The sequence below is a fragment of the Salvelinus namaycush genome, chromosome 20 (assembly GCF_016432855.1).
Source record: "Salvelinus namaycush isolate Seneca chromosome 20, SaNama_1.0, whole genome shotgun sequence".
NCBI classification, from domain to species: domain Eukaryota; kingdom Metazoa; phylum Chordata; class Actinopteri; order Salmoniformes; family Salmonidae; genus Salvelinus; species Salvelinus namaycush.
In genome coordinates this window covers 44,799,562-44,824,214 of record NC_052326.1, presented here as the reverse complement: position 1 = coordinate 44,824,214, position 24,653 = coordinate 44,799,562, and the positions used below count along the sequence as shown (strand labels likewise).

Genomic DNA, 24,653 nt, shown 5'->3' with positions numbered 1-24,653 from the left:
GTGTTGCACGTGTAGCGCTATATTTTTCGTGGTGTCATTACGTCATCTACCTATGTTATACAGGTATGCACGTCAGCTTTGACATCCAGTTTGCACATCGGTGTTAAACTAGAAATCGGGCCGATGCCGATGTTGGCATTTTTAGCTAATATCGTCCAATTTCGATATGCTTACAGATATATTGTGCATATAGTATGTAGTATATACTCATTAAGTATGTACAGTAGTATACAGTATGTTAGTATGGGTATTCGAACACAGCTCATATTATAGTCCCCTCTCTCTCTCTCTCTCTCTACCTACCCCCTCTCTCTCTCTCTACCTACCCTCTCCTTCTCTCTACCTACCCTCCCTCTCCTTCTCTCTACCTACCCTCTCCTTCTCTCTACCTACCCTCTCCTTCTCTCTACCTACCCTCCCTCTCTCTCTACCTACCTACCCCCTCTCTCTCTCTCTACCTACCCCCTCTCTCTCTACCTACCCTCTATCTATCTCTCTCTCTCTCTCTCTCTACCTACCCCCCTCTCTCTCTAATTACCCCTCTCTCTCTCTACCTACCCCCCCACTCTACCTACCCCCTCTCTCTCGCTCTACCTACCCCTTCTCTCTCTCTCTACCTACCCCCTCTCTCTCTCTACCTACCCCCCCTCTCTCTCTCTACCTACCCCCTCACTCTACCTACTCTTTCTTTCTCTCTCTCTACCTACCCCCTCTCTCTCTCTCTACCTACCCCCCCTCTCTCTCTCTACCTACCCCCTCACTCTACCTACTCTTTCTTTCTCTCTCTCTACCTACCCCCTCTCTCTCTCTCTCCCTACCCCCTCTCTCTCTCTCTACCTACCCCCTCTCTCTCTCTCTACCTACCCCCTCTCTCTCTCTCTACCTAACCCCTCTCTCTCTCTCTACCTACCCCCCTCTCTCTCTCTCTACCTACCCCCTCTCTCTCTACCTACCCTCTATCTATCTCTCTCTCTCTCTCTACCTACCCCCCTCTCTCTCTAATTACCCCTCTCTCTCTCTACCTACCCCCCCACTCTACCTACCCCCTCTCTCTCGCTCTACCTACCCCTTCTCTCTCTCTCTACCTACCCCCTCTCTCTCTCTCTACCTACCCCCTCTCTCTCTCTACCTACCCCCTCACTCTACCTACTCTTTCTTTCTCTCTCTCTACCTACCCCCTCTCTCTCTCTCTCTACCTACCACCTCTCTCTCTCTCTACCTACCCCCCCCTCTCTCTCTCTACCTACCCCCTCTCTCTCTACCTACCCTCTATCTATCTCTCTCTCTCTACCTACCCCCCTCTCTCTCTAATTACCCCTCTCTCTCTCTACCTACCCCCCCACTCTACCTACCCCCTCTCTCTCGCTCTACCTACCCCTTCTCTCTCTCTCTACCTACCCCCTCTCTCTCTCTCTACCTAACCCCCCACTCTACCTACCCCCTTTCTCTCTCTCTACCTCCCCCCTCTCTCTCTCTCTACCTACCCCCTCTCTCTCTCTCTTCCTACCCCCCCTCTCTCTCTCTACCTACCCCCCCTCTCTCTCTCTACCTACCCCCTCTCTCTCGCTCTACCTACCCCCTCACTCTACCTACTCTTTCTTTCTCTCACTCTACCTACCCCCTCTCTCTACCTACCCCCTCTCTCTCTCTCTCTACCTACCCCCTCTCTCTCTACCTACCCCCTCTCTCTCTCTCTACCTAACCCCTCTCTCTCTCTCTTCCTACCCCCTCTCTCTCTCTCTCTACCTACCCCCTTTCTCTCTCTCTCTACCTACCCCCTCTCTCTCTACCTACCCCCTCTCTCTCTCTCTCTACCTACCCCCCCTCTCTCTCTCTTCCTACCCCCTCTCTCTCTCTCTCTACCTACCCCCTCTCTCTCTCTCTCTACCTACCCCCTTTCTCTCTCTCTACCTACCCCCTCTCTCTCTCTCTACCTAACCCCTCTCTCTCTCTCTTCCTACCCCCCCTCTCTCTCTCTACCTACCCCCTCTCTCTCTCTACCTACCCCCTCTCTCTCTCTCTACCTACCCCCCCTCTCTCTCTCTACCTACCCCTCTCTCTTCTCTAACTACCCCCTCTCTCTTCTCTACCTACCCCCCCTCTCTCTCTCTACCTACCCCCTCACTCTACCCACCTTTCCTTTCACTCTCTCTACCTACCCCCTCTCTCTCTCTCTACCTACAGCCTCTCTCTCTCTCTCTCTACCTACCCCCCTCTCTCTACCTACCCCCTCTCTCTCTCTACCTACCCCCTCACTCTACCCACCTTTTCTTTCTCTCTCTCTACCTACCCCCTCTCTCTCTCTCTACCTACCCCCTCTCTCTCGCTCTACCTACCCCCCCCACTCTACCTACTCTTTCTTTCTCTCTCTACCTACCCCTCTCTCTCGCTCTACCTACCCCCCCACTCTACCTACTCTTTCTTTCTCTCTCTCTACCTACCCCCTCTCTCTCTCTCTACCTACCCCCTCACTCTACCTACTCTTTCTTTCTCTCTCTCTACCTACCCCCTCTCTCTCTACCTATCCCCTCTCTCTCGCTCTACCTACCCCCTCTCTATCTAACCCCTCTCTCTCTCTCTCTACCTACCCCCTCTCTCTCTCTCTCTACCTACCCCCTCTCTCGTTCTCTACCTACCCCCTCTCTCTCTCTCTACCTACCCCCCCTCTCTCTTCTCTACTTACCCCCCCACTCTACCTACCCTCTCTCTCTCTCTACCTACCCCCTCTCTCTCTCTCTACCTACCCCCTCTCTCTCTCTCTACCTCCCCCCTCTCTCTCTATCTCCCCCCTCTCTCGTTCTCTACCTACCCCCTCTCTCTCTCTCTACCTACCCCCCTCTCTCTTCTCTACTTACCCCCCCACTCTACCTACCCTCTCTCTCTCTCTACCTACCCCCTCTCTCTCTCTACCTACCCCCTCTCTCTCTCTCTACCTCCCCCCCTCTCTCTCTATCTACCCCCTCTCTCTCTCTCTACCTACCCCCTCTCTCTCTCTCTACCTACCCCCTCTCTCTCTCTCTCTACCTACCCCCTCTCTCGTTCTCTACCTACCCCCTCTCTCTCTCTCTACCTACCCCCCCTCTCTCTTCTCTACTTACCCCCCCACTCTACCTACCCTCTCTCTCTCTCTACCTACCCCCTCTCTCTCTCTCTACCTACCCCCTCTCTCTCTCTCTACCTCCCCCCCTCTCTCTCTATCTACCCCCTCTCTCTCTCTCTACCTACCCCCTCTCTCTCTCTCTACCTACCCCTCTCTCTCTATCTACCCCCTCTCTCTCTCTCTACCTACCCCCTCTCTCTCTCTCTACCTACCCCCCTCTCTCTCTATCTACCCCCTCTCTCTCTACCTACCCCCTCTCTCTCTCTCTACCTACCCCCCTCTCTCTCTATCTACCCCCTCTCTCTCTCTCTACCTACCCCCCCTCTCTCTCTCTCTACCTACCACCCCTCTCTCTTCTCTACTTACCCCCCCACTCTACCTACCCTCTCTCTCTCTCTACCTACCCCCTCTCTCTCTCTCTCTACCTACCCCCTCTCTCTCTCTCTACCTACCCCCTCTCTCTCTATCTACCCCCTCTCTCTCTCTCTACCTACCCCCCTCTCTCTCTATCTACCCCCTCTCTCTCTCTCTACCTACCCCCTCTCTCTCTCTACCTACCCCCTCACTCTACCTACTCTTTCTTTCTTTCTTTCTTTCTTTCTTTCTTTCTTTCTTTCTTTCTTTCTTTCTTTCTTTCTTTCTTTCTTTCTTTCTTTCTTTCTTTCTCTCTCTCTACCTACCCCCTCTCTCTTCTCTACTTACCCCCCCACTCTACCTACCCTCTCTCTCTCTCTACCTACCCTCTCTCTCTCTACCTACCCCCTCTCTCTCTCTCTACCTACCCCTCCCTCTTCTCTAACTACCCCCCCCTCTTCTCTACCTACCCCCCCTCTCTCTCTCTACCTACCCCTCTCTCTTCTCTAACTACCCCCTCTCTCTTCTCTACCTACCCCCCCTCTCTCTCTCTACCTACCCCCTCACTCTACCCACCTTTCCTTTCTCTCTCTCTACCTACCCCCTCTCTCTCTCTCTACCTACCCCCCTCTCTCTACCTACCCCCTCTCTCTCTCTACCTACCCCCTCACTCTACCCACCTTTTCTTTCTCTCTCTCTACCTACCCCCTCTCTCTCTCTCTACCTACCCCCTCTCTCTCGCTCTACCCCCTCTCTCCCACTCTACATACTCTTTCTTTCTCTCTCTACCTACCCCCTCTCTCTCGCTCTACCTACCCCCCCACTCTACCTACTCTTTCTTTCTCTCTCTCTACCTACCCCCTCTCTCTCTCTCTACCTACCCCCTCACTCTACCTACTCTTTCTTTCTCTCTCTATACCTACCCCCTCTCTCTCTACCTACCCCCTCTCTCTCGCTCTACCTACCCCCTCTCTATCTAACCCCTCTCTCTCTCTCTCTACCTACCCCCTCTCTCTTGCTCTACCCACCCCCTCTCTATCTAACCCCTCTCTCTCTCTCCCTACCCCCTCTCTCTCTCTCGCTCTACCTACCCCCCCCCACTCTACCTACTCTTTCTTTCTCTCTCTACCTACCCCCTCTCTCTCGCTCTACCTACCCCCCCACTCTACCTACTCTTTCTTTCTCACTCTACCTACCTACCCCCTCTCTCTCTCTCTACCTACCCCCCCACTCTACCTACTCTTTCTTTCTCACTCTACCTACCTACCCCCTCTCTCTCTCTCTACCTACCCCCTCTCTCTCTCTCTACCTACCCCCTCTCTATCTAACCCCTCTCTCTCTCACAACCTACCCCCTCTCTCTCTCGCTCTACCTACCCCCCCACTCTACCTTCTCTTTCTTTCTCTCTCTCCACCTACCCCCTCTCTCTCTCTACCTACCTCCTCTCTCTCTCTCTACCCCCCCCCCCCCCACTCTACCTACTCTTTCTTTCGCTCTCCCTCTCCCTCCCTCCCTCCTTCTACTGCCTTAGGCACTGGTCAACGAAGGCAGGACTGCTCTTGGATTTCATCGGCTATGTAAACAACCTGTCAAGGTGTGTGTCACGCTATGTGTAGACTGGCAGTGTTTGAACCCTGTAATCAGCAGCAAGGTCAAAAGCTTAAAGGCGTGTAAAACAAATGCAAATGTGCTTAGCGTAAAGATCATCTCTGACCTCCAACCAAATGACCCACTATTCCTTTGTGCGACATACCATGGGCTCATGATTTCAAGAACTAATCCTCACATTTTTCCACAAACCCTTGTGAGGGATGGACAGGCAAGTCAATAGCCCCTCTGGGCCAAAGACCGCAACCCTAACCACTACGCAGGGAAAGTAGGCTATAAACTCTGCAATGCTCCAAGGAATGTCACCTTTGATTAGAAGTGATGGTTTGTGGTTTTAGAGAAAGAGCAGTGACCCGTTGGTAAACTCTAGTGACTCATCATGCTCGTCTGGCCAGACAGACAGGTAGACAGCAAATCCCAGACGACACATCTCCCCAAAACCACATTATTATGTCTGTGTGGACACAAGGTGGTGGGCAGGACAATTCCACATTGTTCCCAAAACAAGCGAAAGCTAAAATAACCGTTAGAGAGATCAAATAACTGAAACGCAATTCCAGTTTCAATTTATTTAATTTCTTTAACCAGGCAAGTCAGTTAAAAACAAATTATTATTTACAATGATGGCCTACCCTGGCCGATGCTGGGCCAATTGTGCACTGACCTATGGGACTCCCAATCACAGCCAGTTGTGATACAGCCTGGAATTGAACCAGGGTCTGTAGTGACACCTCTAGCACTGAGATGCTTTGCTTTAGACTGCTGCGCAACTCGGGAGCCCTACTCGGGGCGTATGGCTCATTTTCGAGTTATGCACTTTGTGTCACTTGTGCCGTATCCCTCATGTATCAGCATTTAGAGCAACTTAGGACAGTACGATATACAGTAAATGGGCAGGATACTTGTTTCAGCGAACACATGTATAATACGTGGGCAGCACATTTGCAAATAAACTAAGAACAAACTGCTTTAAGGTATAAGAAGCTTCCAACATGCAACAACTCTTTCCCTGTTCCCAGCATGTTCCCCCACCCCCTCCTTTCTTTCTCTTTTTCCTCTAATTCTTCAGGAGAGCGCTACTCTCGTTGGTTGTTGGGACAGTACTGTCTTTGTCTGAGGCCCTGTTGTAAACCACGGCTCAAGGCTTTGGCAAAGGGGCACACAATTTAACTAAGCCATTTTAAATCCTTTAAAGCTGAACCCGCCTAATAAAGAAGGCCCCCAACAAGACAAGTCCCTGCATGCATCCACCCACCCATCCATCCATCCATCCATCCATCCATCCATCCATCCATCCATCCATCCATCCATCCATCCATCCATCCATCCATCCATCCATCCATCCATCCATCCATCCATCCATCCATCCATCCATCCATCCATCCATCCATCCATCCATCCATCCATCCATCCATCCATCCATCTATCTAGCTTTAGCAAAGTCTTGTATGTTGTGTTGCTAGCAAATGGATTTGGCCTGCTGTATACACCACTAGTTTTAATTAACAAGCCTCTAAGACTCTCCGGCAGTGTTAGGGGTGTCTGATGTTTTGTTTGTCTTTGTCCTCGGAAGGGCCAGTATTAAAAACGGGTGCCTGTTGGTGTGCTGGGATTCAAGGGCAAATACAAATGATCTGAATCTTGAGTTACAGATGAATAAAATACATTAAGGCCTATACTGTATTGTGCCATGCCTCTGATGACAATAGGCTTAGTGTAATTAAATGCTCCCATAAACCATCCCCTGTCACATTTTGGCCAAAAGCAACAATGCTTATGATTTAAATGAAAAATCCATAATAGTGTGACATTGCATAGTTAATTCCTCCTTTCCTTGAATATCTTGAAATGCTTTGCTAGGTAAAAGTTAAAGTTTAACCTAGCTTTCATCTATGGAATCATATTGATTTATAATTTGAAGGAAGGATTTTTAAAAGTGTTCAAAGTGAGCCCCTGCATCCTTACACCTCAACCGCTTCACCTGGCGGAGGTGCACCTGTGGAACTGGTTCACATGCCAATTCTGGCAAACCAACCCAAAGAAAAATATCCTATTGTGAGAGGAACAGCGGGCAGCTTTTAAAAATATATATGTTTTTCATATCTGGACAATTCCACGCTAACAGAATTACGCTGACACTCCGATTCCTTTACCATGAAATTGCTCATGTGTTTTTTTCCCGGGCACTTTTTCCACAGCTGAATACTGACGACCCACTTAGCATGAAAAAACTTTGTATTTTTTCATCTCCAAGCTGTCCTCTGAGCTTGCTTTCCGAGAAAAACATCAGGAAAAATACTTGTTTGTTTGTTTTTTGGGAGTTGTAAGTAATGGCTCCCAGAGTACCCTTCACCTAGTTAAATAGGCCAAAGCGTTGGACGCAGCGCTAATAGGGGTAGTCTTAGCCCGTAGGGCATCCCATTTACTCTTTGCACTCCAGGTATCACAGTGAATGATTTTGCCTTCAGTAAACACTGAGTGTGGAGACACTGGTGGGTGGTGTGTGTGTATGTTTATGTAGGTGAACGGCACTGACAGTTGCTATGTTTTTTTCTTGTTCTCTGCTAATGCCAAGATCTCTCTGAGGCTAAAAAGTGGGCGAGCTTTGAAGTGCATTTGGCTGGCTACAACAGTTCTATTATCACAAGACGGAGAGCACAGGATTCATGGGGATCTATAACACCACGTTAACTTAAAACTGGGATAGACACCAATAATTCAACAATCTCTGAAAGTATACCAATAACAGATTTTCACACTCTTGGCATTCTCTCAACCAGATTCATGAGAAATACTTTTCCAACAGTCTTGAAGGAGTTCCCACATATGCTGAGCACTAGTTGGCTGCTTTCCCTTCACTCTGTGGTCCAACTCATCCCAAACCATCTCAATTGGGTTGAGGTTGGGTGATTGTGGAGGCCAGGTCATCTGATACAGCACTCCATCACTCTCCTTCTTGGTCAAATAGCCCTTACACAGCCTGGAGGTGTGTTGGGTCATTGTCCTGTTGAAAAACAAATGATAGTACCACTAAGCGCAAACCAGTGTACCTTGAATTCTAAATAAATCCCAGACAGTGTCACCAGCAAAGCACCCCCACACCATCACACCTTCTCCTCCATGCTTCACAGTGAGAACCACACATGCGGAGATCATCCGTTCACCTACTCTGCATCTCACAGAGACATGGCGGTTGGAACCAAAAATCTCACATTTTGACTCATTAGACCAAAGGACAGATTTCCACCAGTCTAATGTCCATTGCTTGTGTTTCTTGGCCTCAAGCCAGTCTCTTCTTCTAATTGGTGTCCTTTGGTTGTGGTTTCTTTGCAGCAATTTGACCATGAAGGCCTGATTCACTAAGTCTCCTCTGAACAGTTGACATTGACATGTGTCTGTTACTTGAACTCTTGTGAAGCATTTATTTGGGCACTCTTAATTGAAATGCATTCCAGGTGACACCCTCATGAAGCTGGTTGGGAGAATGCCAAGAGTGTGCAAAGCTGTCATAAAATATATTTTGATTTGTTTATCACTTTTATGGTTACTTAATGATTCCATATGTGTTATTTCATAGTTCTGATGTCTTCATTATTATTCTACAATGTAGAAAATAGTAAAAATAAAGAAATACCCTTGAATGAGTAGGTGTGAAAAGTTAGAATTTTGGACCCAGATCTGTGAAGAACTCGAGTCACAATACATGTGTTGGTCTCATAGTTTCACTTCGGAATTTGCTTTATTATGGATGAAAGTCGATTTTTGGGTGCATTATTTCCACGTGGTTATAGGGTTAATTCCGTGTGGTTGCAGGGTTAAAATAGAAACAACTCAAAGGGTTAAATTTAGGCATTTATTTCAAGTTTAAGGTTAGGGCTATGGTTTGGGGAAGGCTTAAAACAAAATATTTAAAAACAATGAGCTGTTTCCATCAAGTATCATCATGTACTCTTCCTGCTTGCTAGAGCCTTGTGAACTGAGGTGGCGCAATGGTCAAAGCAGCATGGTCTAGTGCCAAGTCTCAAGAGTTGGTGCCCAGTGTTGTCGTTGTTTTTATTTATTTTTTATTTTTTATTTAATACATTTTTTTGGGGGGGTTGAGCACCAAGGAAGGCATATATCGACGTCCTCAAGACCTTTTCAAACGTCCGAAATAGAAGAAATGTCCGAAATGTTTCTATTGACCAGGCTGGATTAATGCCTAAGGAACTGAATTTCCATGTGTCCTATACGTGCTTGAAGTTTAAACAAAAAGTTAATCCAAAATAAACTAGCAGTGTTATTAATAGTGTTTTATTGAAACGTTCAGTGAAAGTTTTAAAGAAGTTATTCCAAAACCTCTTAATAAAAGAGCTCCCAGGAAATCTTTCAAAGAACCAGATTAAAATGTTCTAAGAACCTCCCTGCAACCTAAAAATAAATGTTTCCAGAACAGGTGAAATGATCACTTCTGTTCTCAGAGTGTTTAAAACACTCTCCGATTTATTAAGGAAACATATGGCTCCGTTCCCACAACCAATATAAAACCAAAAACATACGTTCCCACAACTTCATACTTTATGAGCATCATGTTGTTGTATTGTGCCATGGTATTGTGAAATATCCTTAATGGACAAAGTAGTTCTCACATAGCCTACTGTATCAATAGGGTTGATTCAGTGAGTCAAATAGTGTTGGAACATGCCAAGAAAGAGTTCCACAATGTATATGATATACTATAGCCAACAATTTGAGATTCAACCAAATCATTGACCTGTATTCCTATAAAATTCATGACCTTCTCATACTGTATGTTGTACTCTCTGTTGTTTGTGTCACAGTCATTTATGAGCAATGGAGAGACGTGTTTAGCTGTCAATAAACATTTGTTGACTTTGAACTGTTGAGAATTCATCCAAAAGAGCTGCTCAGGCTCTGGGGTTGATCATTTACATGACGTTTGAATACAGTTTGAATCCCATGACAAACCCTTTTGGCGTGGCGTCCCAAATCCAATCTGTTCGGCATCAGACCACCAAGTTGTGTTTGACTGGAGCACACATGCTGATGTGGCATCTAGACCCAAGGAAGTTTGATAGGAATTTTTATATTTTCTTAGTCAATCGTTTACTTGACATGGTGATTTGTCATGTATTAAACAAACAGACCAGTAAGTAGTGAATGACTAACATACAGTATTACTGTATAACAGCAGTGAGCTTTAAAAAAAAATGGAAAATGGAAAACTAGAACAGGCACAGTATGGTAATCGAATCATTTTAACTGATAGGATAACAAATGTAAATCAGGTGGGCGGAACGTGACGACAGCGTCAGTCACAATGTAGGAAGTTCTAAGAACATTGCAGCCATGAAGTCACACAATTTCCCAAGCAACGGTTTGAGCTGTAGCCCCTGTGAGTGAAGTGAGTGAAGCCTACATTAGATGTGTAACTAAGGGACAAACCTTGGAAAGGAAGATACAGAGGTATGTCTAGAGCTGCTACCTCCCACTCAAGGTTGCAGGGAAGTTACTGTAACATTCAACGATGCAAGCTGAAAGTGGAAGAGATATTTCATGTATGGTATCACTTGGCTTGGGATTCAATCAACCCTGCAGTGCCAAAAACTGGAGGCTGATCAAATGAACATGCACTGCAAAACAAATGCACGTTATAAGCTATGCAAATGATCAGACAAATTCAGACGTCATAGTTTTTGCTTTGAGAATGCATTGAAAACAATCATCGTCTGCAGCTTTTGTTTACTCAGATTACAGGTTTTTGGCACATGTTTGAATGACTCCAATCTCAGCGCTAGTCCACTAAAGCTATCCGCTATGTCTTCCTCCTTCCAACATTATAGAGCCAAAAACATCTCCATAAAAGTTGAAAAACGCCACATCCTTCCAAAACCCCATTCATGTCTCAGTGGTCGCACCACTTTCGGCTTCTTCATGTGGTTGAACCGCTGTCATTAATTAGTCCCCATTGTGACCAGGATTAGTCCCCAACAGACAGAAAGGACTCTGTGGGGTTCTGGGCCGGACTTTGACAGAGTTTATAGAAGCAGCTCACTGAACTGAAGAATCACATTATTCCAAAATGCAAAGCACTCTGCCTTGTATACTGCCCAGTGTGAGAAATACTCCTGCTTAGCCCCTATACCGTCATTGGCTATCCCGTTGATGAGTGCAATTCATATCAATTCAATTAGAATCAAAGGGCTTAAGTTTTGCCGTCGCAACATAACAAAGACACGGTGCTGCAGCTTCTTTTAGTAGTGGAGTAGTGGAGGGACACCTGAGGGGCTTGGGATGATGTGTTCAGTTAGCTGCATGAAACAGTGTCCCTAACACCATACAGTGCATTGTGCTTTAGGGGCAATGCATTTAATATGTGTAACTTTTTTAGGAGATCGAAATTGGTAAATACTTGTTGTGAGCGTTCACTTATTTCTTTCAGATTACACGTTTTTAATCAACATTATCAAGGCCATAGCACCTGCTGCAGTAGTAGGCTAACTTGCTTTGCTATTCATCTTTGAAATCCATACTGTACTCTACATCTCAGTTTGCCATCAATGTGCTTCGAATAATAAAATGCATACAGAACACTCTCCATTCATGCATTAGAGAAGAAGCCACTGAGAAAGACAACACGGACTCGTTCAAAACCGCAGGTTATTAACTCAGTAGGTCAGTGGAGCACCACAACTCATAGACCCGGAGAAGTACTGTAACATGAGACAACTGAAACAAAAGCACATGACAGCCCAATAGAAAAAGTGCCTTTCGTTACCATCTTTCTGACAGTATCTCTTCTATCCTGCTGAATTTTTCTTCACGTTTTTCTTTATAATCCAATCCAGATAACTTCAATTTGACTCCAGAGAGAGAAAGGTCTTCTTGCCATGTTTCTCAATAGCCAAGTTCCTGCCATCAATAATGGAAGGTCCACATGACAGTTAGTGGTCTGCGACCCAGAATAAGAAGGAAAACTCCCATTCGTTAGTGGCTTTCCCGTTCGAGTAAGTTGAGCTCAGAGCTGTGAAGTGTCTAGCTGCCTATTGCTTCACTGGCTCCACGTTTCAGCTTCTCTGGCAGCACTGTGTTTTTGGAGCAAGTGGGAGCGCAGGAGAGAGAGGGAGTAAGAGAAAATGCCTGAGAAGGGGGAGGAGAAAAGCTTTCCCTTTCAGAAGAAAATCCCTCTAGGCTTTTCAGGCTTTTTCTCAGAGGAAGCAGTAGCTTCAGACCAGTGTGGGATTCTCTTTCTCTCTCGCTCTCTTTCTTTACACACACACAGGCGCACGCGCACACACACACACACACACACACACACACACACACACACACACACACACACACACACACACACACGTGCTCAGACACACACTTGAAAGCTTTATTTCATTTTGGATCTCAATAAAGTGTTAAAATGAGTGTGTGTCTGTATTGAGATCTAAAGTGAAATGAGTATTCAAATATCGACTTACACATACATACACAAACCCTTCCATACACTCAATAACAACACAACCTACCGTTGATATCGCCTCCTTCTATAGCGGCTCCCTTCTGTCTATTTTAATCATTAATCATTAAGGCTTTGGGAGGGTAGCTTCATTGCTTAGTGCCCTTTAGAGTCTCCTCTTTTTACTGGCTATTAGGCTTAAGCTGCCTGCCAAATGGCACCCTATTTTCTACATAATGCATAACTTTTTACCAGGGTCCATAGGGCTAGAGACAAAAGTAGTGCACTAAATAGGGAATAGGGGGATTTTTAGGACACAAACTCTTTCATTTCCTCTGCACAGAACCGCTGCTCTATGAGACTGCCCAGTGTTACAACACTTGGAAGAGAACACTTGGAAGAGAACACTTGGAAGAGAAGGCATAGAGGAGACTTCCAGGGTCCAGTTCATTATGGCACACCTTAGCAAATCGTTTTTGGACCAGGTTGTACCTCCGTGTTTCCAACCGTTTTTCTTACGTTTAGTGCCGAATGAAAATTGCCCAGTGCACCAGCAGGGCATTAGCAGAGTGATAGGCTAGCTATAGCTAGCTGCTTTCACAGCAGAATGATGGAATGTAAGGTTACACCCTCTCTGGACTGTAGCCTTCTTCTGAGGGGTTGCTGGTATGGTGAATGAAACTCAAGAGCTAGTGTGTGAGCGGTGGGGTTGCTTGAACATTCCTTGAGTGTTTTCGTCGAGAGAGAGACAGACAGAGAAAGAGAATAGTGTTTATTTCTCGCAGCTTTAAGCTGTGAAGTGAAGTGAAGTGCTTAGAATATGGCAAAATTTAATATGGCTGCTCTCTCTCTCCAGTCGGTCGTTTCGAGAGCGACGAACATCAGGACTGACTAAACATTCCTTAATGGACCAATGCAGCCATTTTTTATCTCAATGTCAAATCAAATCTGGGTAACAATGAAGTACCTCACTGTGATTGTTTTCAATAAATATTGTCAAAAATATACAAAAATAACAGTTTCTCAAGCAAGAATATTGTTAGGACTGTTTTGAAGTGGTCTGAGTGGGGAGGGGAAAACTTTGAAACGCTTTCTTATTGGTATATTAACTAATTTACCGCCTGGTGATGTCACCAGGCAGACCAAAACACAAATTCCAGCAAAACAGGCAAAAATGTCAGGTAGTCTTTTCAAACAGCTCTTACACTAAAAGGGCATTGTGATAGTTTTCCCAATTTCACAGTATTATTCCAACATCAAAGTGTGGAAATACAGTGCATTCCGAAAGTTTTCAGACCCCTTCCCTGTTTCCACATTTTGTTACGTTACAGCCTTATTCTAAAATTGATTAAATTAACTTTCTTTCTCATCAATCCACACACAATACCACATAATGACAAAGCAAAAACAGGTTGTCAGAATTATTTTGCAAATTGATAAAAAAAAAACTAAAACAGAAATACATTATTTACGTAAGTATTCAGACCCTTTGCTATGAGACTAGAACTAGAGTCCACCTGTGGTAAATTCAATTGATTGGACATGATTTGGAAAGGCACACACCTGTCTATATAAGGTCCCACAGTTGACAGTGCATGTCAGAGCAAAAACCAAACAATCAGGTCAAATAAATTGTACGTAGAGCTCTGAGACAGGATTGTGTCGAGGCACAGATCTGGGGAAGGGTACCAAAACATTTCTGCAGCATTGAAGGTCTCCAAGAACACTGTGGCCTCCATAATTCTTAAATGGAAGAAGTTTGGAACCACCAAGACTCTTCTTAGAACTGGCTGCCCGGCCAAACTGAGCAATCGGGGGAGAAGGGCCTTGGTCAGGGAGGTGACCAATATCTCGATGGTCACTCTGACAGAGCTCCAGAGTTCCTCTGTGGAGATGGAATCCACTCTTCAGTAAAAGTCACATGACAGCCCGCTTGGATTTTGCCAAAAGGCACCTAAAGGACTCTCAGACCATGACAAACAAGATTCTCTGGTCTGAAAAAACCAAGATTGAACTATTTGGCCTGAATGCCAAGTGTCACGTCTGGAGGAAACCTGGCACCATCCCTATGGTGAAGCGTGGTGGTGACAGCATCATGCTGTGGGGATGTTTTTCAGCGTCAGGGACTGGGGGACTAGTCAGGGAAAGATGAACAATGCAAAGTACAGAGAGATCCTTGATGAAAACCACTGGGAGACTAGTCACGATCGAGGGAAAGATGAACGGAGCAAAGTACAGAGAGATCCTTGATGAAAACCACTGGGAGACTAGTCAGGATCGAGGGAAAGATGAACGGAGCAAAGTACAGAGAGATCCTTGATGAAAACCACTGGGAGACTAGTCAGGATCGAGGGAAAGATGAACGGAGCAAAGTACAGAGAGATCCTTGATGAAAACCTGCTCCAAAGCGCTCAGGTTCTCAGACTGGGGTGTAGGTTCACCTTCCAACAGGACAATGACCCTAAGCACACAGCCAAAACAAAGCAGGAGTCGCTTCAGACAAGTCTCTGAATGTCCTTGAGTGGCCCAGCCAGAGCCCAGAATTGAACCCTATCTAACATCTCTGGAGAGACCTGAAAATCACTGTTCAGCGACGCTGTCCATCCAACCTGACAGAGCTTGAGAGGATCTGCATAGAAGAATGTGAGAAACCCCCAAATACAGGTGTGCCAACCCAAGAAGATTCAAGGCTGTAATTGCTGCCATGGTGCTTCAACAAAGTACTGAGTAAAGGGTCTGAACACTTTCCAAATGCACTGTATATATGACACACAGGAAAATAACGCTTTTGACTGCACTTAGCTTATAAACATTTTCATTAAGAAGGAGAGAGAACTGAGAAGTTTTTACGCACAAGAATAATGTAGATTAAGTAACTGGAATGGAGAGCGTGTCAGCTGTTCTCTCTCTGTCTCAATGAGTATGCTTATGCACACTAATAATTTGATATTAAACTGATTATGGCAGTAAGACAAGTATGGCATTAGACATGTTAACACCTTACTCTGCTTATCTATGGTCATCATCGTAAGTAAGCATACACCGATTAAAACACCTGTTGTTTTTTTGCAATCTTTTGAATTATTAAGACATGTAAACAGTGGTATATTTGATCTGTGCATGTGTAAGCACCAGCAGCGCAAGCCTCCCTCTTATGCTCAAGTGAAGCGAGTTTGGAAAAACTGAAGGTAGGTATCTTAGAAATAGTTTTCACATATAAACTTTGTATGTCCGAATCAAATAGGCTTCCCAAAAATAACATGGTCGCTGTGGTAGAACGTTTATTATGATTGCCGATTTTCTGCATTTAACAAAGTCTCATCAGGTAGGCTGATTTCAGATGTTTCCAAGTGAACAGGATTATTAAGGAAATCGTTCTTCTTGCAAAGCATGTAAACGTTTAAATCGAACTATTATATTCATCTGACTATTCACAATAATCGTATTGTTGTGTGCATGTAACCATACTCAGGGGGCATGGGGTGGCAGGTAGCCTAGTGGTTAGAGCATTGGATTAGTAACAGAAAGGTTGCAAGATCAAGTCCCTGAGCTGACAAGGTAAAAATCTGTTGTTCTGCCCCTGAACAAGGCAGTTAACCCATTGAAAATAATAATTTGTTCTTAATTAACTGACTTGTGTAGTTAAATAAAGGTAAAATAAGAAATGCTCAATATGGCTTTAAAACTCAACTATGTGCCTCAAACATTTTACATTAAGAACGAGAGAGAAAACATTGTTTAAATAGTATAATAGTGTTTATCTCAGCAAAAAGGTGAAAGAATGTAGTTGAAACAATATACCGAATGTAATTTTTTTTAAAACATCTCTCTCTCTCTCTCTCTCTCTCTCTCTCTCTCTCTCTCTCTCTCTCTCTCTCTCTCTCTCTCTCTCTCTCTCTCTCTCTCTCTCTCTCTCTCTCTCTCTCTCTCTCTCTCTCTCTCTCTCTCTCTCTCTCTCTCTCTCTCTCTCTCTCTCTCTCTCTCTCTCTCTCTCTCTCTGGTTTTGGGAAAGGGCAAGAGCCTACTTGTAGGGTTTCCACAGATGGACAGATTTGTGCCACTGGGGGAGAGGTGTTTGGCAGGGGGGATGGCAGCGAGAGAAGCAGCAGTTACTCAGACTCCCATTCTTCTCTTTCACCATATAGCTCTCTCTCTCTCCCTCTATTAAAAGGTAAAAGGTTCTCTCTCTGAAGTACACACATTTGACAATATTCTCTCACGCTCCCTTTTCTTCCTCTCTCTCTTTGCCAGCTTTCTGTGTATGTAAAAGGACCAGGGGGAATATTTAAAATAATGTTTATATATTTAACATACTGTACATAACCTCCCCTTTGGCAGAGAACCATTTTCCATTTCATTACATACATTCTAGTTCTATCCAAAACATTCCTCAACACTTCCCTAACTCGCTGAATATGCCTTCATTTGCCTCTGGTCAATGTGCATGTGGAGAGAAGACTTCTGAGTCTGGTTTGGGTTTCATTCATCATTGTGACAATCCCTGGTGCTGTCGCTCCATATGAAACATGCTCGTCTGGTGAGGCTGTGCTGGATCATAGAGGCCACAGCGGCTGACATTTATCTCAACCCCCCTCCATTCATTAAAACCAGATGTGGTGTCCATCTCCACTAAGACTGGGGGCTAGTTGGATGGTCATGGCAGCGAGGGATGAGGCAGAACTGGGCCAGTCATTTTACACACAGACACTCAGGGAAATAGACAAGACATACAACCATAAACACAGACGTAATGTAGACAAACAGAGATGTAAAAGAACACAGATAATGGCAGCCAGATACAGATGATGACACACACACATGTACACACACACATGTACACACACACACACACACACACACACACACACACACACACACACACACACACACACACACACACACACACACACACACACACACACACACACACACACACACACACACACAGCATGATGAGACCCATAATCCCCCAACCCTCCTGTTGGTCATTCCTTCATAGTGAGTGGGAGACCCCTAGGGTTAAGAATGAAGACCTCCCACTTCCCCTTTCCATTTCCTTGAAGGAATGACCAACAGGAGGGTTGGGGGATTATGGGTCTCATCATGCTGTGTGTGTGTGTGTGTGTGTGTGTGTGTGTGTGTGTGTGTGTGTGTGTGTGTGTGTGTGTGTGTGTGTGTGTGTGTGTGTGTGTGTGTGTGTGTGTGTGTGTGTGTTTGGGGGGGGGGGGGGGATTGGGTGTATAGACACATTATCTCAAATATAGCAATGATCATAACATTTCATAGAACATAAATGTCATTAAATGTGTCTATATGACAACGATCTCAGTCTTGATGTTTGAAGTGTTTCATCTGGGCACGGGGAGGATGAAAGGAGGAAACTGAGGACAACAGTGTTATCTGTTTCCTCTCCTCCCTTCACCAGACAGAGTGCCTTGTTATCTCTGTCTGGAGATCTCCAGATATATAGACTACGACATCATATCCTGCCTGGCCTGGGTTGTCGCCGTGGTGATTTAGACAGACTTTCTACGGTCGTATTTATTAGGGCACACCGTAGCCATACGGATACGAAAACAGGCGCTTCTCATTGGACAAGTTCCAGTAGTCCCTCCCTGTTTCAGTCCATTATCTTCCGTTTGGTGCCTAATGAATACGACCCTACATTATCTCTCAACAGACAGCAGGCAGTATAGCAGACCATCATCCACCATCTGTCCTCACCCTAGGTGTGTTTGTGTGATGTATTCACATGGGGCATTTCTCTTTTAAGCGGGGCTTATAGGGACTAAAAGATTCATTTTGACTCCTAGTGTGTCATTACTTGTGTTCCTTTAGCTAATACAGATCGTATTGGGAAACACTAAAAAGTACATTCCTGAAGGGTGAGTGAAACATCCTGGAGCTGTGTGTGTACTAGTTTTCCTACATTATCAGGACCTTAATGTCCGAACGATTCATCCGAATGTGCTGAAAAGATAGGAAACAATAACTTTTTTGAAAAGTCAGGACTTTTTTCAGGTCCTGAATTTGTCAACTGCTATTTTAAGTTGAAGGGTTTTGTGGTTAAGGTTAATGGTCAAACATTTTTACACTCCAAAAAGTCCAGAAATGTCACGAAAACAAAGCTGTATGTGTGTGTGCATGAGATTTTGTGCGTGTGACTGTGCATCTGTGTGTGTGTCTCTGTGTGTGGGTGTGCGTGTATCTGTGTGTGTGTACTTGTGTGCCTTTACAGTGGTGGAAAAAGAACCCAATTTTCATAACTGAGTAAAAGTAAATGTACCTTAAAAAAAATGACTCAAGTAAAAGTGTCCCAGTAAAATACTACTTGAGTAAAAATCTAAAAGTATTTGGTTTGAAATGTACTTCAGTATCAAAAGTAAAAATACTTTAAAATGTCTTATATTAAGTAAACCAGACAACACAATTCTTGTTTTTTAAATTTATGGATAGCCAGTGGCACAGTTCAACAGTCAGACATAATTTACAAACAAAGCATTTGTGTTTAGTGAGTCTGCCAGATCAGAGGCAGTAGGGATGACCAGGGATGATCTCTTGATAAGTGCGTGAATTAGATTTTCCTGTCCTGTAATGAGTACTTTTGGGTGTCAGGGAAAATGTAAGGAGTAAAAAGTAAATTGTTTTCTTTAGGAATGTAGTGGAGTAAAAGTTGTCAAAAATATAAATAGTAAAATAAAGCACAGATACCCCAAAAACGACTTAAGTAAAAAATACTTTTAAGTACTACTTAAGTACTTTACACCACTGTGCGTGCTTATCTGTGTGTGTGTGTGTGTGTGTGTGTGTCAGTTTGCTTGTGTGCCTCTGTGTGTGCACGCCCCAGTGTGCGTGGGTGTGTGTCCTTCTGTGTGCGTGGGTGTGCGCGCCTCTGTGTGTGCGTGCCTCTGAGTGTGTCCGAGCGTCTGCGCCTCTGAGTGTGCGTGCGTGTGCGCCTGTGTGTGCGTGTGCCTGCTCGCTCTTGTGTGCATGTACCAAGTTATGCGGTATGGTAAAGTTGACTGTCAACTATCTAAAAACCAGACTTGAATAATATACCATGACATTAAAGTTTCCCAAATGTACGCTCTCTGTAATTGTAAATCCATAAATCTATCACGATCCAGAAGTGATGTTACATCTTTATAGGTGCTAAACGAGACCACTGAGAGTTATACAACACTCTAAATTGCTTTCCATCTGGTTTATCTGCTTAGTCCCATCTGTGATTCCATAATGACACATCATTTTTGTACAATTCTGGTTTATCCCTGAATATGTCTTTGTAATGTTATGGACACAGACTCCAATGCCAATGTATCTGAAAGTCATTATATGCTAGGAAGTATAAGAGAACGCAACATTTAGAGGATGGCTAAGTTAGCGTCGCACAGTTACATACCTAAGACTGATTTTGGAGCGATTCTCTAGTCGAAGACAATCTCCGATCCTGTGGAAAACAATACAGATACAACATTGTCTGAAATATGTGTGAGCTTGGTGAATCCGACACTAGATTAATGCACCATGCGTGCTCTGGCTGGACAAGACTAAAAACATTACAGACTTTTCCAGAGCCTGCAAAACAAGTTCCTACAGCTGGGAAGAGACAGATTTAGAAAATTGCCCTATTGGTATTTTGTGTTAAAGTAGGCCGGGATAGGTTTTGCAGGGATAGGCTTTGAGAGACACAGTAATCTATTTTTGTTCACTGGAGACTTTTCTTTGACTTACACTACATGACCAAAGGTATGTGGACACCTGCTCATTGAACATCTCATTCCAAAATCATGGGCATTAATATGGAGTTGGTCCTCCCTTTGCTGCTATAACAGCCTCCACTCTTCTGGGAAGGCTGTCTGGTAGATGTTCGAACATTGCTGCGGGGACTTGGGCACTGATATTGGGCAATTAGGCCTGGCTCACAGTCTGCGTTCCAATTCATCCCAAAGGTGTTCGATGGGGTTGAGGTCAGGGCTCTGTGCAGGCCAGACAAGTTTCAAACAGATCTCGACAAACCATTTCTGTATGGACCTCGCTTTGTGCAATGGGGAGTCGTCATGCTGAAACAGGAAAGGGCCTTCCCCAAACTGTTGCCACAAAGTATGAAGCACAGAATCATCTCGGATGTCATTGTATTTTGTAGTATTAAGTACTTCACCGACTAACGGGCCAGAACCATGAAAAAAAGAATTGAGGTATGTAGCGTTCTCCTCCTTCTACGAGGGAAAAACAACAAACTAGTATGAAGGGAACAACAACATACTGAATTGAAAACATATACGGATACACTATTTAATAGTATGAAGGGATATAGACAACAACATACTATTATGAAGGGAACAACAACATACTAGTATGAAGGGAACAACAACATACTAGTATGAAGGGAACAACAACATACTATTATGAAGGGAACAACAACATACTATTATGAAGGGAACAACAACATACTATTATGAAGGGAACAACAACATACTATTATGAAGGGAACAACAACATACTATTATGAAGGGAACAACAACATGCTAGTATGAAGGGAACAACAACATACTATTATGAAGGGAACAACAACATACTATTATGAAGGGAACAACAACATACTATTATGAAGGGAACAACAACATACTATTATGAAGGGAACAACAACATACTATTATGAAGGGAACAACAACATACTATTATGAAGGGTACAACAACATACTAGTATGAAGGGAACAACAACATACTATTATGAAGGGTACAACAACATACTATTATGAAGGGAACAACAACATACTATTATGAAGGGTACAACAACATACTATTATGAAGGGTACAACAACATACTAGTATGAAGGGAACAACAACATACTATTATGAAGGGTACAACAACATACTAGTATGAAGGGAACAACAACATGCTAGTATGAAGGGAACAACAACATACTATTATGAAGGGAACAACAACATACTATTATGAAGGGAACAACAACATACTATTATGAAGGGAACAACAACATGCTATTATGAAGGGAACAACAACATACTATTATGAAGGGAACAACAACATACTATTATGAAGGGAACAACAACATACTATTATGAAGGGAACAACAACATACTATTATGAAGGGAACAACAACATACTAGTATGAAGGGAACAACAACATACTATTATGAAGGGAACAACAACATGCTAGTATGAAGGGAACAACAACATACTAGTATGAAGGGAACAACAACATGCTAGTATGAAGGGAACAACAACATACTATTATGAAGGGAACAACAACATACTAGTATGAAGGGAACAACAACATACTATTATGAAGGAAACAACAACATACTATTATGAAGGGAACAACAACATACTAGTATGAAGGGAACAACAACATACTATTATGAAGGAAACAACAACATACTATTATGAAGGGAACAACAACATACTAGTATGAAGGGTACAACAACATACTAGTATGAAGGAAACAACAACATACTAGTATGAAGGGAACAACAACACACTATTATGAAGGGAACAACAACATACTATCATGAAGGGAACAACAACATACTATTATGAAGGGAACAACAACATACTATTATGAAGGGAACAACAACATGCTATTATGAAGGGAACAACAACATACTATTATGAAGGAAACAACAACATACTATTATGAAGGGAACAACAACATGCTATTATGAAGGGAACAACAACATGCTATTATGAAGGGAACAACAACATACTATTATGAAGGGAACAACAACATACTATTATGAAGGGTACAACAACATACTATTATGAAGGGAACAACAACATACTAGTATGAAGGGAACAACAACATACTATTATGAAGGAAACAACAACATACTATTATGAAGGGAACAACAACATGCTATTATGAAGGGAACAACAACATACTATTATGAAGGGAACAACAACATACTATTATGAAGGGAACAACAACATACTATTATGAAGGGAACAACAACATACTAGTATGAAGGGAACAACAACATACTATTATGAAGGAAACAACAACATACTATTATGAAGGGAACAACAACATACTAGTATGAAGGAAACAACAACATACTAGTATGAAGGGAACAACAACATACTAGTATGAAGGGAACAACAACATACTATTATGAAGGGAACAACAACATACTAGTATGAAGGGAACAACAACATACATTATGATGAAATAAGCAAAGCTGGGGACACCATGGTGTTTAGGAAAGCAGCATGTGAAAACATTTCACAACGTCTCTTCTGGGAAAGTCAGGGCTCAAACACAGACCTTAGTCAGTGACGGACATGTTTTCAGTTCATTTAGAGGGCAACAGGTGTGAAGGGTTGTATGGGCAGCAGCCTCAGCGCTTCTCCTCAGCCTTTTCAAACCAAACAAATAATGTTACCATTTCTCCCAGACTGGCCAGACAATCTGAAGATGCACCAAGACTGTTTATTTTATTGGTCAATCACTATGAGACAGAAGATGGCTAAGGAATTGGAGGAGTAAAATGGAATAGAAAAATATCTTTATTGTCTAATCTCACGCACACACACACCTGCACATACACACACTCAAAGTGAATGATACCGTCACAATAATTAAATTGGTGGATACAGAATATCCATAAACGGAGGTAACTGACTGATATAAGAACATAATATTTATTCATTTATGGCCATATCATCTCATTACATTGAATCTTAGATGCATGAGTAATCTGAGTGTTAGTTTACTGGGGAAATCATAGACAATAGCAGCCTTGTAAAAATTCCACTGAGTCACTACAAGAATGCAAGACATCTGCAGATCAGACATTTGTCACTGCTCTCTCTCTCCCGCTCGCCATCACTCGCACTTTGTCTGTCTTTCTGTATTTCTGTCTGGATAACTCTACTCCCTCCACGGAACTATTGCAACTCCTTCCTTCAGTTTTTTAAGTTTGGACATGATCACCATAATAAACTCATCACTGAATGATCAATCTCCTTCAGCGTACCCTCCCCCTGTCTACCTCCCAGGTTTCTGAATTCGATCCAAATTGACTCTCCCTATATCTCAAAATTCAGCATGTCATCCAAGACTACAACTTGCTCCCTGGGTCCTCTCCCCACTGTTCTCATCAACGCCTGCCTGCCTGCTTTCTGTCCATATATCACACACATCGTCAACCTCTCCCTACCTCAGGGAACTACAAAACAGCTGCAATCACCCCCCATCTTAAAAAAGCCAGGACTGGACACCTCCATTCTTCCACCGCTGCAACATTGCCAAAGTCAGGTCCTCCATCTCTCATCCTGCTGCTGAAAACCTCATACATGCATTCATCTCATCACGCAACTCACTCTATGGCATCAACTTTAACCTCTTCGGGTAGGGGGCGGTATTTTCACGTCCGGATGAAAAGCGTGCCCAAAGTAAACTGCCTGCTACTCAGGCCCAGAAGCTAGGATATGCATATAATTTGTATATTTGGATAGAAAACACTCTAAAGTTTCTAAAACTGTTAACATTATGTCTGTGAGTATAACAGAACTTAACAGAACTTATTTGGCAGGCGAAACCATCGGGGATTTTTTTTTGAGGTGACAGTGTTTTCAATGGGTTTTCTATGTGGATCTAGATTTCTAAGGCACTTGCTTGCAGTTCCTATCGCTTCCACTGGATGTCAACAGTCTTTAGAAATTGGTTGATGTTTTTCCTTTGAGAAATGAAGAAGTAGTGCTGTTCAGAACGAGGGTCGAGTCTAGTGTACTGTTGTGGTTGGGGGCGAACAACCTGAAAGCTCGCTCCACGTTGTTTTTGTCCGGTATTGAACACAGTTTATCCCGTCTTAAATTGTATCGAATATTTACGTAAAAAAATACCTAAAATTGTATTAGGAAAGTTGTTTGAAATGTTTTGATCAAGATTACAGGTAATTTATTAGATATTTTGTAGTCATGTTGCGCAAGTTGTAACCAGTGTTTTTTTTAATCAAACGCGCCAAATAAATGGACATTTTGGAGATATAACAACGGAATTAATCAAACAAAAGGACCATTTATGATCTTTATGGGACATATTGGAGTGCCAACAGAACAAGATCTTCAAAGGTAAGGCATGAATTATATCGTTATTTCTGAGCTTTGTGTCGTGCCTT

At 43.6% G+C, this 24,653-nt stretch overlaps 1 protein-coding gene across 1 annotated transcript in view; it reads right to left on the bottom strand.

Annotated features, from left to right (window-relative positions):
* Window positions 1–12,195, bottom strand: part of LOC120065401 (pleckstrin homology domain-containing family G member 4B-like) — a 73,976-nt gene extending 61,781 nt beyond the window's left edge. Inside the window, exon 1 of the mRNA XM_039016385.1 lies at window positions 11,841–12,195. Coding sequence (XP_038872313.1) covers window positions 11,841–11,843 — 3 coding nt within the window. The 5' untranslated portion in view covers window positions 11,844–12,195. The remainder of the gene's footprint in view (window positions 1–11,840) is intronic.
* Window positions 12,196–24,653: the final 12,458 nt, after the last annotated feature.